Source organism: Salmo salar, chromosome ssa04, assembly GCF_905237065.1.
Source record: "Salmo salar chromosome ssa04, Ssal_v3.1, whole genome shotgun sequence".
Lineage (NCBI taxonomy): Eukaryota > Metazoa > Chordata > Actinopteri > Salmoniformes > Salmonidae > Salmo > Salmo salar.
In genome coordinates, this window is record NC_059445.1 from 88,699,755 (window position 1) to 88,717,095 (window position 17,341).

At 46.0% G+C, this 17,341-nt stretch overlaps 1 protein-coding gene across 1 annotated transcript in view; it reads left to right on the forward strand.

Annotated features, from left to right (window-relative positions):
• The window catches only part of LOC106604047 (high affinity cationic amino acid transporter 1), a 69,640-nt gene that overhangs the window by 32,297 nt on the left and 20,002 nt on the right, over nt 1–17,341 (forward strand). Inside the window, exons 7-8 of the mRNA XM_045717481.1 lie at nt 4,990–5,212; nt 14,652–14,788. Of these exons, the coding sequence (XP_045573437.1) occupies nt 4,990–5,212; nt 14,652–14,788 (360 nt within the window). The remainder of the gene's footprint in view (nt 1–4,989; nt 5,213–14,651; nt 14,789–17,341) is intronic.

Consider the following 17,341-nt stretch of genomic DNA (forward strand, 5'->3'; position numbering starts at 1 on the left):
CGGGAGTCATTCCTAACTCAGTTGCCGGAGAGGAAGGAAACCGCTCAGGGATTTCACCATGAGGCCAATGGTGACTTTAAAATAGTTACAGAGTTTAACGGCTGTGATAGGAGAAAACTGAGGATGGATCAACAACATTGTAGTTACTCCACAATACTAACCTAAATGACAGAGTGAAAAGAAGGAAGCCTGTACAGAATACAAATATTCCAAAACATGCATCCTGTTTGCAACAAGGCACTAAGGTAATACTGCAACAAAAAAAAGGGGCAAAGAAATAAACTTTATTTCCTGAATACAAAGTGATATGTTTAGGGCAAATCCAACACAACACATTACGGAGTACCACATATCTCCACATTGTAAAGTCATCATGTTATGGGTATCCTTGTAATCATTAAGGACTAGGAAGGTTGAAGCTGGTTTTCCTATAACTTTTTACTGAGCTATGCTCCTTTCATATTTGTGTCGATCCTAACAAACTTTCCAGCATAACCTATAACATGATGCCAAGCCAAATTTCTTCAGCTACCTGAGGTTGTAGATTCGCCGTTGCACCACACTGTCTGTAAGGGTAGAACATTTAAGAATGTAAGTGATGTGTACGCCGAGGAACATGAAGCTTTCCACCTTCTCCACTGCGGTACTGTCGGTGTGGATAAGGGGGTCAGAGGTCATGGGCTAAGCTGCTGTCCAATCAGACAGTCACTACACATTCCCACTGCTTCTAAATCAGTTGAACCAGGCTGTTTTACCTGTGTACAGTGGATACGGAAAATATTCAGACCCCTTTGACTTTTTCCACATTTTGTTACGTTACAGCGTTATTCCAAAAATTATTATTGTTTATTTTCTTCATCAATCTACACACAATACCCCATAATGACAAAGGAAGTACATGTTTTTAGAATTTATATTCACTATTCAGAGTGTTCAGACCCTTTACTCAGCACTTTGTTGAAGCACCTTGAGTCTTCTTAGGTATGATGCTACAATCTTGGCACACCTGTATTTGGAAAAAAAATTCCCATTCATCCATTTTATGGCATCGTTTGGAGGTTTGTTAACACAGAGTCCAAAGAAGGGCTAGATGTTTACAGAATGGTGTCGTCTACATAGAGCTGGATCAGAGAATCACCAGTAGCAAAAGCGACATCATTGACATATACAGAGAAAAGAGTCGGCCCGAGAATTGGACCCTGTGGCACCCCCATAGAGACTGCCAGAGGCTCGGACAACAGGCGCTCCGATTTGACACACTGAACTCTATCAGAGAAGTAGTTGGTAAACCAGGTGAGGCAATCATTTGAGAAGCCAAGGCTGTTGAGTCTGCCGATAAGAATGCGGTGATTGACAGAGTCGAAAGCCTTGGCCAGGTTGATGAAGACGGCTGCACAGTACTGTATTTTATCGATGGTGGTAATGATATTGTTTAGGACCTTGAGGCTGGCTGAGGTGCACCCATGACCAGGTCTGAAACCAGATTGCATAGTGGAGAAGGTACGGTGGGATTCGAAATGGACGGTGATCTGTTTAACTTGGCTTTTGAAGATTTTAAAAAGACAGGGCAGGATGGATATAGGTCTATAACAGTTTGGGTCTAGAGTGTCACCCCCTTTGAATGAGGGGGATGACCGCGGCAGCTTTCCAATCTTTAGGGATCTCAGATGATATGAAAGAGAGGTTGAACAGGCTAGTAATAGGGATTGCAACATTTTCGGCGGATAATTTTAGAAAGAGAGGGTCCAGATTGTCTAGCCCGGCTGATTTGTAGGGGTCCAGATTTGCAGCTCTTTCAGAACATCAGCTGTCTGGATTTGGGTGAAGGAGAAGCAGGGGGGCGCTTGGGCAAGTTGCTGCTGGGGGTGCTGAGCTATTGGCTGTGGTAGCCAGGTGGAAAGCCAAAGAAAAATGAGGTGATATGGTGATAGTGTTTCCTAGCCTCAGTGCACTGGGCAGCTGGGAGAAGGTGCTCTTATTCTCCATGGACTTTACAGTGTCCCAAACTTTTTGGGAATTAGTGCTCCAGGATGCAAATTTCTGTTTGAAAAAGCTAGCTTTTGCTTTCCTAACTGCCTGTGTATATTGGTTCCTGACTTCCTTGAAAAGTTGCATGTCGTGGGGGCTAGTTGATGCTAATGCAGTACGCCACAGGATGTTTTTGTGCTGGTCAAGGGCAGTCAAGTCTGGGGTGAACAAAGGGCTATATCTGTTCCTGGTTCTACATTTTTTGAATGTGGCTTATTTAAGATGGAGACGAAAGCACTTTTAAAGAGCAACCAGGCATCCTCTACTGGCGGGATGAGGTCAAGATACTTCCAGGATACCTGGGCCAGGTCGATTAGAAAGGCCTGCTCGCTGAAGTGTTTTAGGGAGCGTTTGACAGTGATGATTGGAGGTCGTTTGACCGCTGACCCATTACGGATGCAGGCAATGAGGCAGTGATTGCTGAGATCCTGGTTGAAGACAGCAGAGGTGTATTTAGAGGGCAAGTTGGTCAGGATGATGTTTAAGAGGGTTGGTTACGGATTTAGGGTTGTACCTGGTAGGTTCCTTGATAATTTGTGTGAGATTGAGGGCATCTAGCTTAGATTGTAGGACGGCCAGGGTGTTAAGCATGTAACAGTTTAGGTCACCTGGCAGCATGAGCTCTGAAGATAGATGGGGGGCAATCAATTCACATTTGGTGTCCAGGGCACAGCTGGGGGCTATAACAAGTGGCAGTGGTGAGAGACTTGTTTCTGGAAAGGTGGATTTTTAAATTTGAAGCTCGAATTGTTTGGGCACAGACCTGGATAGTATGACAGAACACTGCAGGCTATCTCTGCAGTAGATTGCAACTCTGCCCCCTTTGGCAGTTCTATCTTGTTGGAAAATGTTATAGTTAGGGATGGAAATTTCAGGGTTTTTGGTGGCCTTCCTAAGCCAGGATTCAGACACGACTAGGACATCCGGGTTGGCAGAGTACGGCTAAAAGCTATAAGAACTGGTCGTCTTCTAGTGCGCTCAGAACAGTGAATAAAAGGAGCAGATTTCTGGCCACGGAAGAATAGATTCAAGTCATAATGTACAGACATGGGTATGGTAGACTATGAGTACAGTGGAGGTAAACCTAGGCATTTAAGCCAGGTGATGTCACCGCATGTGTGAGGGGTGGAACATAAGGGCTAGCTAAGGCATATTGGGCAGGGCTGGAGGCTCTACAGTGAAATAAGACAACAAATCACTAACCAAAACAGCAATAGACAAGGAATATTGACATTAGGGAGAGGCATGTATAGCCGAGTGATCATAGGGTCCAATGAGTAGCACTAGATGAGTCAGGGAGCCAATTACGTAGTCGCTCAACGCTAGGCGAGCTGGAGACACAGCGATTCAGACAGCTAGCTGGCCGGGGCTAGCAGATGGGCATCCGGCGACGTCGCAATGGAAGAGCCTGTTGAGACCACCTCGGATGGTTACGTCGGCAGACCAGTGGTGATGGATCGGCGTGGCTCCGTGTCAGCAGTAGGTCCAGGCCAATTTGCAATAGAGGTATTGTAGCCCAAGATTTGGCTTATGGACCTCTTCGGCTAGCCGGGAGATGGGCCTAGCTCGAGGCTAGCTCCAGGCTAACTGGTGCTTGCTTCAGGATAGACACATTAGCCAGGAGTAGCCACTCGGATATCAGCTAGCTAGCTGCAATGATCCGGTGTAAAGGTTCAGAGCTTGCAGTAGGAATCCGGAGATGTGGTAGAGAAAAAGCTGTCAGATATGCTCTGGGTTGGTATCGCGCTGTGCAGACCGGCAGGAATAGACCGGGTTAAGGCTGGCTGATGTCAGAGATAATGGTGATGACCGCTAGCAATGGCTAACTGACTACCAGCTAGTAGCTAGTTAGCTGGCTAGCTTCTGATGGGGTTTCCTGTTCTAAAGTATAAAAATAGCAGATCCGTACCACATTGGGTGAGGTGGGTTGCAGGAGAGTATATTCAGTCCGTAGATTTAAAATATATACGAAATAAATATGAAGAAAACGATATATACACGGGACGGGACAAGACAAAAACAGACGTCTGACTGCTACGCCATCTTGAAATCGAAAGTCGTAGAAACATCTCATGAATGATCAATGAAACCAGGATGCACCTGAGCTGAATTTCAAGTCTCATAGCCAAGGGTCTGAATACTTATGTAAATAAGGTATCTGTTTTTTATTTTTAACAAATGTGGTGCAAAAGAATTCTCCAAACTGGTTTCGCTTTGTTATTATGGGGTATTGTGAGTAGATTGTTAAGGATTAAAAAAAATCAGTTAGAATAAGGCTGTAATGTAACAAAACGTGGAAAAAGTCAATAGGTTTGAATACTTTCCGAAGGCTCTGTTGTGTCGGTAGAATATTATTCAACACTACAACCTGGGGTTCAATCCCAAGCTGTGTCATTACCGGCCGTGACCAGGAGTCCCATAGGGCGGTGCACAATTGGCCCAGCATCGTCCGGGTTAGGGGAGGGTTTGGCCAGAGGGGCTTTATTTGGCTCATTGCGCTCTAGCGACTCTTTGGGTTGGCCGGGCACGTGCAGGCTGACTTCGGTCGTCAGTTGAACGGTGCTTCCTCTTTACACATTGGTGCAGCAGGCTTCCTGGTTAAGCAGGTGGGTGTTAAGAAGTACGATTTGGACATACGCCTCTCCCGAGCCCGTTGGGGAGTTGCAGCGATGAGACAAGATCGTAATCACGAAAATTGGGGAGAAAAAAAGGGGGTAAAAATAACAACAAAAAATATCTACATATTTATTTTTATTTATATTATTCAAAATGATTGACAGCTATTACGGCTGCCCAAGGTTCTTCCACCAAGTATTAATTCTGGGGTGTGAAGACCTACGCAACGAAGACGTCTTCATTAATTTAGAACAATAACTTTCTTTCACTTTGAAATAGGTTGGTGTAGATCTAGAGGAACCTCTGACCTCTTGTCCCTGACCTCTATAACCCCTCTGCCCCCAGGTGAGGAGGTGAGGAACCCTCAGAAGGCCATCCCCATAGGCATCGTGTCGTCTCTCCTCATCTGTTTCGTGGCCTACTTCGGAGTGTCTGCTGCGCTCACCATGATGATGCCCTACTACCTCCTAGACAACAACAGTCCTCTGCCTGCAGCCTTTAAATATGTAGGCTGGGAGGGAGCCACTTACGCTGTGGCTGTAGGGTCACTGTGTGCTCTGTCCACCAGGTTAGTACACGTACTGTACATCTATGTATAGAAGGTGATTACACACACACCTAGCCTCGCCTAGACACGCCTAGACTCGCCTAGCCTCACCTAGCCTCGCCTAGACACGCCTAGACTTGCCTAGCCACACCTAGCCTCGCCTAGCCACACCTAGCCTCACCTAGCCACACCTAGCTTCACCTAGCCTCACCCAGCCTCACCTAGCCTCACCTAGCCTCACCTAGACACGCCTAGACTCTCCTAGCTACACCTAGCCTCACCTAGCCTTGCCTAGCCTCACCTAGCCTCACCTAGCCACACCTAGCCTCACCTAGCCACACCTAGCCACACCTAGCCTCACCTAGCCTCACCTAGCCTCACCTAGCCTCACCTAGCCACACCTAGCCACACCTAGCCTCACCTAGCCTCACCTAGACACACCTAGCCTCACCTAGACACACCTAGCCTCACCTAGACACACCTAGCCTCACCTAGCCACACCTAGCCACACCTAGCCTCACCTAGCCACACCTAGACACACCTAGCCACACCTAGACACACCTAGCCTCACCTAGACACACCGAGACACACCTAGCCTCACCTAGACACACCTAGCCTCACCGAGACACACCTAGACTCACCTAGACACACCTAGCCTTACCTACCCTCACCTAGCCACACCTAGCCTCACCGAGACACACCTAGCCTCGCCTAGCCTCGCCTAGACACGCCTAGACTCGCCTAGCCACACCTAGCCTCACCTAGCCACACCCAGCCTCACCTAGCCTCACCTAGACACGCCTAGACTCTCCTAGCCACACCTAGCCTCACCTAGCCTCACCTAGCCTCGCCTAGCCTCACCTAGCCTCACCTAGCCTCACCTAGCCTCACCTAGCCTCACCTAGCCACACCTAGCCACACCTAGACACACCTAGCCTCACCTAGCCTCACCTAGACACACCTAGCCACACCTAGCCTCACCTAGCCTCACCTAGACACACCTAGCCTCACCTAGACACACCTAGCCTCACCTAGACACACCTAGCCTCACCTAGCCTCACCTAGCCACACCTAGCCTCACCTAGCCACACCTAGACACACCTAGCCTCACCTAGACACACCGAGACACACCTAGACACACCGAGACACACCTAGCCTCACCTAGACACACCTAGCCTCACCGAGGCACACCTAGACTCACCTAGACACACCTAGCCTTACCTAGCCTTACCTAGCCTCACCTACCCTCACCTAGCCACACCTAGCCTCACCTAGCCTCACCTAGCCACACCTAGCCACACCTAGCCTCACCTAGCCACACCTAGCCACACCTAGCCTCACCTAGCCACACCTAGCCACACCTAGCCTCACCTAGCCTCACCTAGACTCACCTAGACTCACCTAGCCTCACCTAGCCTCACCTAGCCTCACCTAGCCTCACCTAGCCACACCTAGCCACACCTAGCCTCACCTAGACACACCTAGCCTCACCTAGCCTCACCTAGACACACCTAGCCACACCTAGCCTCACCTAGACACACCTAGCCTCACCTAGCCTCACCTAGCCTCACCTAGCCACACCTAGCCTCACCTAGACACACCTAGACACACCTAGACTCACCTAGACACACCGAGACACACCTAGACACACCGAGACACACCTAGCCTCACCTAGACACACCTAGCCTCACCTAGACACACCTAGCCTCACCTAGACACACCTAGCCTCACCTAGCCTCACCTAGCCTCACCGAGACACACCTAGACACACCTAGCCTTACCTAGCCACACCTAGCCTCACCTACCCTCACCTACCCACACCTAGCCTCACCTAGCCTCACCTAGCCACACCTAGCCACACCTAGCCTCACTTACCTTCACCTAGCCTCACCTAGCCTCACCTAGCCACACCTAGCCTCACCTAGCCTCACCTAGCCTCACCTAGCCTCACCTAGCCACACCTAGCCTCAGCTAGCCTCACCTAGCCACACCTAGCCTCACCTAGACAAACTAACCTGTATGTACACACACACACCTTGCTGATGTGATCAGTGAGTTTAGCTCACACCACCAGGTGTGTGTGTGTGTGTGTCTCTTAGTGAGTATATATTTAACCATGGTGGTATTTGATTCCCCTGCAGTCTATTAATATCAGTAGAAAGAGATCTGACTGGTCATATTGTCCCATAAATCTATCAGATATATCATGTTCATTATAAACTGGGTGGTTCGAGCCCTGAACGCTGATTGGCTGACAGCCGTGGTATAGCAAATCAATCAAATGTATGTATAAAGCCCTTCTTGATATCGCAAGGTGCTGTACAGAAACCCAGCCTAAAACCACAAACAGCAAGCAATGCAGGTGTAGAAGCACGGTGGCTAGGAAAAACTCCCTAGAAAGGCCAAAACCTAGGAAGAAACCTATAGAGGAACCAGGCTATGAGGGGTGGCCAGTCCTCTTCTGGCTGTGCCGGGTGGAGATTATAACAGCACATGGCCAAGATGTTCAAATGTTCATAGATGACCAGCAGGGTCAGATAATAATAATCACAGTGGTTGTCGAGGGTGCAACAGGTCAGCACCTCAGGAGTAAATGTCAGTTGGCTTTTCATAGCCGATCATTCAGAGTATCTCTACCGCTCCTGCTGTCTCTAGAGAGTTGAAAACAGCAGGTCTGGGACAGGTAGCACGTCCAGTGAACAGGACAGGGTTCCATAGCCGCAGGCAGAAGAGTTGAGTTGAAACTGGAGCAGCAGCACGGCCAGGTGGACTGGGGACAGCAAGGAGTCATCATGCCAGGTAGTCCTGAGGCATGCTCCTAGGGCTCAGGTCCTCCTCGGGCCTCATAGCTTCAGTATGACTAAGCTACACACTCTTACTTCCTATTTTAACTATTAAAAAATGTTAAATTATTGAAAAATGCGTTACATATTAAATGTATTATTATTCAACCTGCCCGTTAACGTTTCTAAAAGGCATTGAGCTGTAGTAAATTTGGAAACGTCTAATTTGATTCCCAGACGTTAGGAAAAAAAGTGTTTCAAAAGGGTTTTCTGCTGTCCCCATAGGACACCCCTTGTTGGTTCCAGGTAAGACTATTTTGGCTTCCAAGTAGAATGCTCTGTGAAAAGGATTATACATAGAAGCCAAAACGGCTCTACATGGAACCAAAAGGGTTCTACCTGGAACCCTCAAGGGTTCTTCAAAGGGTTCTTCTATGGGGACAGGCAAAGAACCTTTTTAGGTTCTAGAAGGCACCTTTTTTTTTCTAAGGGTGTAGTTCTATTCCGTGTCTGTGATAGAATGGCTGTCTAGTTGATCAGCGTCTCCTGATATTCCAAGATGAAATGTGTTTTATTTGAACCGTGATCTCTCTCTCTCTGAATTGCCTGTTTGATGATTATGGGTTTGTCCCACATGGCATCCTATTCCCATTATAGTGCACTACATTGGACCAGGGTCCATAGGGGTCTTGTTTAAGCAGTGCACTACATTGGACCAGGGTCCATAGGGGTCTGGTCAAAAGTAGTGCACTACATTGGACTAGGGTCCATAGGGGTCTTGTCTAAAACAGTGCACTACATTGGACCAGGGTCCATAGGGGTCTTGTCTAAAGTAGTGCACTATATAGGGAATATGATGCCGTTTGGGATTTAGCCTCTAACCCTGTGTTTTTGCATGAAGGAATATTAACTATTTAAAATGGTAAATCCTCTCACTAAACCCTTCCTCACTATCGTAACCCCCCCGCCAGCTAACACTTTCAGTCCTGTGATTGGATGCCCCAGCCTTCAGTCAAATCTCAGCACCCTGCTCATACGTCGTAAGTGAGGGAAAATCACACCCCTTTGGAAACAAAAGTAAAATCAAACCTAAATGTTCAAATGATACTGTCTTTCCAAAAATGACATCCATTGACTTCCAATCACTTGCAATGGATCAACATCATAAAACAAATCTACTCAAATCTTCCAAAAAAACATAAGCCTAAAACAATTACGAAAATATGTACATTTATCTACTATTTGTAATCAATTGAATGTGTTAGCTACTCTGTGATTAACTGCAAGGTGACTGGCCTGTTTTCTGTCTGTATGTGTCCGTCTGTCCATCTGTGTGTGTGTGTGTGTGCATGCACGCATCTGTGTGTTCGTCCATCCTGTGTCTGTGTGTGTCTGTGTGTGTGCAGCCTGTTGGGAGCTATGTTCCCTATGCCTCGTGTGATCTGGGCCATGGCTGATGATGGCCTGCTGTACTTCGCAGAGATCAGTCAGTGTCTTTGGCATCATTAAACTGAAGATTAATCTTTATCAAAAATTCTCTGTAATTATTATTATTACGTGATTAAACGACTTAATAATGTAACTGTAATTAACTAGGAAGTCGGGGCACGAAGGAAAATATTCAGATTACAAATTTATAATTTTCCTAATATAACTTTCAGATATTTTAATATCTGATCAATTAGTCTTCTGATTAATGAATTATTCTTTACCTCACGTCAGTCTCATTCCAAACGTCGTAAATTATTGGTTATCTGCACGAACCCAGTCTTCACTATGAGTTATCCATACATCAATTGTCTTAAAATCATTGATTTACTAACTAAGTATTCACAGAAATGCATCACACAAACAAATGATAGAGGAATGTGCCCTAGTGGGCTAAACCGGCATGGCGGCTTGTTAGACAAAAGGGGAGTGGGGGTCAGCTGAGGAGACGCTACAGAGTTGCTAATTATAACAATTGCAATGCTAAACCTTTGCACATGAACGCTCACTCATTCGGGAATAATTGCAATCAATATATATATTTACGCTTAGAGTGTCGTCCGGATCTCTGTTGGAAAGTTAGTTTCTGTTGGAGAGTTTGTCCGCCCTCTCTCTCTCTGTCGTGGTTAGAATGGATAGTTCAGAGTGACATTCATTCATGTCGTTATAGAATGGATGTTTCGGCGGTTGTCGGTCTTCGCGTTCAATGATACCGAATTCCTAGCTGCAGACTAGTAATTAATATCAAAGACTTGTTCTTATTCTGTCGGTATCGATAGTCTAAGAGTTTAACCACGTGGGATGGTTAAAAGATTCAGCAATCTACTCAAGCCTTATTTCCCTCTGTGATAAGAGGTACTGGTCTCGTCTCAACCCTTAGCCCTCTCGTAATTGAGGTAAGCTCGGTCTGGTGTCGGAAAACCCAAGTGGGGGTTTTATTCGGAACATAGAAAAGGGCCTGTCTCATTACGCCAGGTCCTGTCTGTGCCCCTGGGGGGCGTGCCAATGACTTAGTGAAACTTTAAACAGAAATACAATTCTCTCACATTAACATCATTACATAGCACCACATCATTTCACAAATAGTTTCATCTTTACTCATTCATTTTGTACAACAATTAGATGTAAGCCTCATAACTGAGACTGTTGTATAAACAGGATTGTGGTAATGTGGCGGTATTGTCTCTCATGAGTTTCACAAAATTGTACCAAACGGACCAGTTCGTAGCTGGATTCTTCACTGATCTTTTATACATTCTCCAGAACATAAATATTGTTCGGACCTCCAGTTCTGTGAGGTGGAAGAAATTCCTTTGTTCTCTCTATGAAAACTCACTCTCTCTATATACTGTCTGGCCATGAGGCAGGATTCTCCTCCAGGAATTTACGACCTGAGGTCGCAGCAGCCTGTGTGTAGGAGAGACAGAGAGAGGGGGGTGGTGCAGAGGGAGGGGGAATAGTGCTCGCTGTACCCAAAGAGGGCAACGTCATGACACCACCCTCACCTCTGGGTTCATGGCAGAGATTAACCTTCCCACCAAAATACCCCCCAATCCCCAACCTCACCTCTGGGTTCATGGCAGAGATCAGCCCTAGCACCAAAATACCCCTAATCCCCACCCTCACCTCTGGGTTCATGGCAGGTGAGACACAATTAACACAAACAGGTCAATACAGACATGGGTTTTAAATACAAAAAAATATATTTCAAAGACGTTATCTATGCCGGTTCAGTCCAAGTTTAATAAACCAATAGAAATGTCCTAAAACTGCAAACCACACCAATCTTGTAATCTAGACTAAAGCAAACACTGTCACGTCCTGACCAGTGAAAAGGCTCATTTGCCATAGTAGAATGGTCAGGGCGTGGCAGGGGGGGTTGTTTTGTGTGTTTTGGGGTTTTTTTGGTTCTAGGGGAATTTGTTCTAGTTTTCTATTTCTATGTTTTGTTTTCCATGTTTGGCCGAGTATGGTTTCCAATCAGAGGCAGGTGTCTTTCGTTGTCTCTGATTGGAAGCCATACTTAGGCAGCCTGTTTTTCTTTGGGTTTTGTGGGTAGTTGTTTTCTGTTTAGTGTGTTAGATTACCTGACAGAACTGTTTGGCTGTTTGTTTTTTTCTTTAAGTGCTTTTCATTAAAAGTAAACGATGAGCACTCAACACGCTGTGCCTTGGTCTCCCAAACACTGAAAAGTATTTTTAAAGATTTGTCAAGTAACCCAACATGGTTATTGCTAACAGCATGGTTGTCGCTAACAACAAGGTGGTCGCTAACAACAAGGTGGTCGCTAACAACAGGGTTGTCGCTATCAACAAGGTTGTCACTAACAACAAGGTTGTCTCTAACAGACTGGTTGCCAGGCTAACTGTAAAAGGGACAACCATAATGGAAGCCAAGATCATGATATGCTGAAACAAACTGGTACCCAGACTAGACACAAGAGGTTAATGAGCTACATTACAGGGAGCTACATTACAGCTACATTACAGGGAGCTACATTACAGGGAGCTACATTACAGGGAGCTACATTACAGGGAGCTACATTACAGGGAGCTACATTACAGCTACATTACAGGGTGCTACATTACAGCTACATTACAGGGAGCTACATTACAGGGAGCTACATTACAGGGAGCTACATTACAGCTACATTACAGGGAGCTACATTACAGGAGCTACATTACAGCTACATTACAGCTACATTACAGGAAGCTACATTACAGGAGCTACATTACAGCTACATTACAGGAGCTACATTACAGCTACATTACAGGGTGCTACATTACAGGGTGCTACATTACAGGGTGCTACATTACAGCTACATTACAGCTACATTACAGGGAGCTACATTACAGGGAGCTACATTACAGGGAGCTACATTGCAGGAGCTACATTGCAGGAGCTACATTACAGGGAGCTACATTACAGCTACATTACAGGGAGCTACATTACAGGGAGCTACATTACAGGGAGCTACATTACAGGAGCTACATTACAGCTACATTACAGCTACATTACAGGAAGCTACATTACAGGAGCTACATTACAGCTACATTACAGGGAGCTACATTACAGCTACATTACAGGGTGCTACATTACAGGGTGCTACATTACAGGGTGCTACATTACAGCTACATTACAGCTACATTACAGGGAGCTACATTACAGGGAGCTACATTACAGGGAGCTACATTGCAGGAGCTACATTACAGGTAGCTACATTACAGGGAGCTACATTACAGGGAGCTACATTACAGCTACATTACAGGGAGCTACATTACAGCTACATTACAGGGTGCTACATTACAGGGAGCTACATTACAGGGTGCTACATTACAGGGAGCTACATTACAGCTACATTACAGGGAGCTACATTACAGGGTGCTACATTACAGGGTGCTACATTACAGGGAGCTACATTACAGGGAGCTACATTACAGCTACATTACAGGGTGCTACATTACAGGGTGCTACATTACAGGGAGCTACATTACAGCTACATTACAGGGAGCTACATTACAGCTACATTACAGGGAGCTACATTACAGGGTGCTACATTACAGGGAGCTACATTACAGCTACATTACAGGGAGCTACATTACAGGGAGCTACATTACAGGGAGCTACATTACAGGGTGCTACATTACAGGGAGCTACATTACAGCTACATTACAGGGAGCTACATTACAGCTACATTACAGGGTCCTACATTACAGGGTGCTACATTACAGCTACATTACAGCTACATTGCAGGGTGCTACATTACAGCTACATTACAGCTACATTACAGGGTGCTACATTACAGGGAGCTACATTACAGCTACATTACAGGGTGCTACATTACAGGGTGCTACATTAAAGGGAGCTACATTACAGCTACATTACAGGGAGCTACATTACAGCTACATTACAGGGAGCTACATTACAGCTACATTACAGGGAGCTACATTACAGCTACATTACAGGGAGCTACATTACAGCTACATTACAGGGAGCTACATTACAGCTACATTACAGGGTGCTACATTACAGGGAGCTACATTACAAGGTGCTACATTACAGCTACATTACAGGGTGCTACATTACAGGGAGCTACATTACAGGGAGCTACATTACAGCTACATTACAGGGTCCTACATTACAGGGTGCTACATTACAGGGTGCTACATTACAGCTACATTACAGCTACATTACAGGGTGCTACATTACAGGGAGCTACATTACAGCTACATTACAGCTACATTACAGGGAGCTACATTACAGGGAGCTACATTACAGGGAGCTACATTACAGCTACATTACAGGGTGCTACATTACAGGGAGCTACATTACAGGGAGCTACATTACAGCTACATTACAGGGTGCTACATTACAGGGAGCTACATTACAGCTACATTACAGCTACATTACAGGGAGCTACATTACAGGGAGCTACATTACAGGGAGCTACATTACAGGGAGCTACATTACAGGGAGCTACATTACAGCTACATTACAGGGAGCTACATTACAGCTACATTACAGCTACATTACAGGGAGCTACATTACAGGGAGCTACATTACAGGGAGCTACATTACAGGGTGATACATTACAGGGAGCTACATTACAGGGTGTTACATTACAGCTACATTACAGGGAGCTACATTACAGGGAGCTACATTACAGGGTGCTACATTACAGGGAGCTACATTACAGGGAGCTACATTACAGCTACATTACAGGGTGCTACATTACAGGGAGCTACATTACAGGGAGCTACATTACAGCTACATTACAGGGAGCTACATTACAGGGAGCTACATTACAGGGAGCTACATTACAGCTACATTACAGGGAGCTACATTACAGGATTACTGGATTTTGATGTTTGACTCCTTGTTTCTTCCTGCTCTATACTAGTCTGACCCTTCTTCTTTCAAGCCTTCAACCTCTTCCTCCCCTGAATGTCACTTCACCCTCTCCTCTACCAAATCTCTCTCCCCTCACCCCTCCTCTACCAAATCTCTCTCCCCTCACCCCTTCCATCCTATCCTCTACCAAATCTCTCTCCCCTCACCCCTTCTCTATCAAATTCTTCTCCCCTGTTCCCCCACTTCACCCTCACCCCTCGTAAACCTACCATTCTACCCCAATCTCCCTCTCTTCTCATCCCTTTCCTCTCCCTCCCTCCCTCCCTTCCTCCCTCCAGTCTCCTGGGCTCGATGTTCCCTCTCCCTCGTATAATATTTGCCATGTCTCGCGACGGCCTCCTCTTCTCCTTCTTGGCCCGCATCAGTGAGAGGAAGACACCCATCATGTCCACCATGGCCGCTGGAGTCATGTCTGGTAAGCAGCGTCAGGGGTTATGGGTTAGAGGTTAGGGAAGACATCCATCATGTCCACCATAGCCGCTGGAGTCATGTCTGGTAAGCAGCGTCAGGGGTTATGGGTTAGAGGTTAGGGAAGACATCCATCATGTCCACCATAGCTGCTGGAGTCATGTCTGGTAAGCAGCGTCAGGGGTTAGGGGTTAGAGGTTAGGGAAGACATCCATCATGTCCACCATAGCCGCTGGAGTCATGTCTGGTAAGCAGCGTCAGGGGTTAGGGGTTAGAGGTTAGGGAAGACATCCATCATGTCCACCATAGCCGCTGGAGTCATGTCTGGTAAGCAGCGTCAGGGGTTAGGGGTTAGAGGTTAGGGAAGACATCCATCATGTCCACCATAGCCGCTGGAGTCATGTCTGGTAAGCAGCGTCAGGGGTAAGAGGTCAGAAGTTAAAGGTGGGGGGACAGTGGTAGAGCGAGGAGCTGCATGGGTTTGTTTACCTAGCTGTGATTACCTAGCTGTGATTACCTAGCTGTGAGCTGTGATTACCTAGCTGTGTTTACCTAGCTGTGAGCTGTGTTTACCTAGCTGTGATTACCTAGCTGTGTTTACCTAGCTGTGTTTACCTAGCTGTGAGCTGTGATTACCTAGCTGTGATTACCTAGCTGTGATTACCTAGCTGTGAGCTGTGATTACCTAGCTGTGTTTACCTAGCTGTGTTTACCTAGCTGTGAGCTGTGATTACCTAGCTGTGATTACCTAGCTGTGATTACCTAGCTGTGATTACCTAGCTGTGATTACCTAGCTGTGTTTACCTAGCTGTGATTACATAGCTGTGTTTACCTAGCTGTGTTTACCTAGCTGTGTTTACCTAGCTGTGAGCTGTGATTACCTAGCTGTGTTTACCTAGCTGTGTTTACCTAGCTCTGATTACCTAGCTGTGAGCTGTGATTACCTAGCTGTGATTACCTAGCTGTGATTACCTAGCTGTGATTACCTAGCTGTGTTTACCTAGCTGTGTTTACCTAGCTGTGATTACATAGCTGTGTTTACCTAGCTGTGTTTACCTAGCTGTGAGCTGTGATTACCTAGCTGTGATTACCTAGCTGTGATTACCTAGCTGTGATTACCTAGCTGTGTTTACCTAGCTGTGTTTACCTAGCTGTGATTACCTAGCTGTGATTACCTAGCTGTGAGCTGTGATTACCTAGCTGTGTTTACCTAGCTGTGATTACCTAGCTGTGATTACCTAGCTGTGAGCTGTGATTACCTAGCTGTGTTTACCTAGCTGTGATTACCTAGCTGTGATTACCTAGCTGTGTTTACCTAGCTGTGTTTACCTAGCTGTGTTTACCTAGCTGTGATTACCTAGCTGTGTTTACCTAGCTGTGTTTACCTAGCTGTGATTACCTAGCTGTGATTACCTAGCTGTGATTACCTAGCTGTGATTACCTAGCTGTGAGCTGTGATTACCTAGCTGTGTTTACCTAGCTGTGAGCTGTGTTTACCTAGCTGTGATTACCTAGCTGTGTTTACCTAGCTGTGTTTACCTAGCTGTGAGCTGTGATTACCTAGCTGTGATTACCTAGCTGTGATTACCTAGCTGTGAGCTGTGATTACCTAGCTGTGTTTACCTAGCTGTGTTTACCTAGCTGTGAGCTGTGATTACCTAGCTGTGATTACCTAGCTGTGATTACCTAGCTGTGATTACCTAGCTGTGATTACCTAGCTGTGTTTACCTAGCTGTGATTACATAGCTGTGTTTACCTAGCTGTGTTTACCTAGCTGTGTTTACCTAGCTGTGAGCTGTGATTACCTAGCTGTGTTTACCTAGCTGTGTTTACCTAGCTCTGATTACCTAGCTGTGAGCTGTGATTACCTAGCTGTGATTACCTAGCTGTGATTACCTAGCTGTGATTACCTAGCTGTGTTTACCTAGCTGTGTTTACCTAGCTGTGATTACATAGCTGTGTTTACCTAGCTGTGTTTACCTAGCTGTGAGCTGTGATTACCTAGCTGTGATTACCTAGCTGTGATTACCTAGCTGTGATTACCTAGCTGTGTTTACCTAGCTGTGTTTACCTAGCTGTGATTACCTAGCTGTGATTACCTAGCTGTGAGCTGTGATTACCTAGCTGTGTTTACCTAGCTGTGATTACCTAGCTGTGATTACCTAGCTGTGAGCTGTGATTACCTAGCTGTGATTACCTACCTGTGTTTACCTAGCTGTGAGCTGTGATTTCCTAGCTGTGATTTCCTAGCTGTGATTACCTAGCTGTGAGCTGTGATTACCTAGCTGTGATTACCTAGCTGTGATTACCTAGCTGTGATTATCTAGCTGTGATTTCCTAGCTGTGATTACCTAGCTGTGTTTACCTAGCTGTGATTACCTAGCTGTGTTTACCTAGCTGTGTTTACCTAGCTGTGTTTACCTAGCTGTGTTTACCTAGCTGTGATTACCTAGCTGTGATTACCTAGCTGTGTTTACCTAGCTGTGAGCTGTGATTACCTAGCTGTCATCTCCTTGAAGAGGTTAAAGTTAATAAATACATAATAAATAAACCTGGTGTT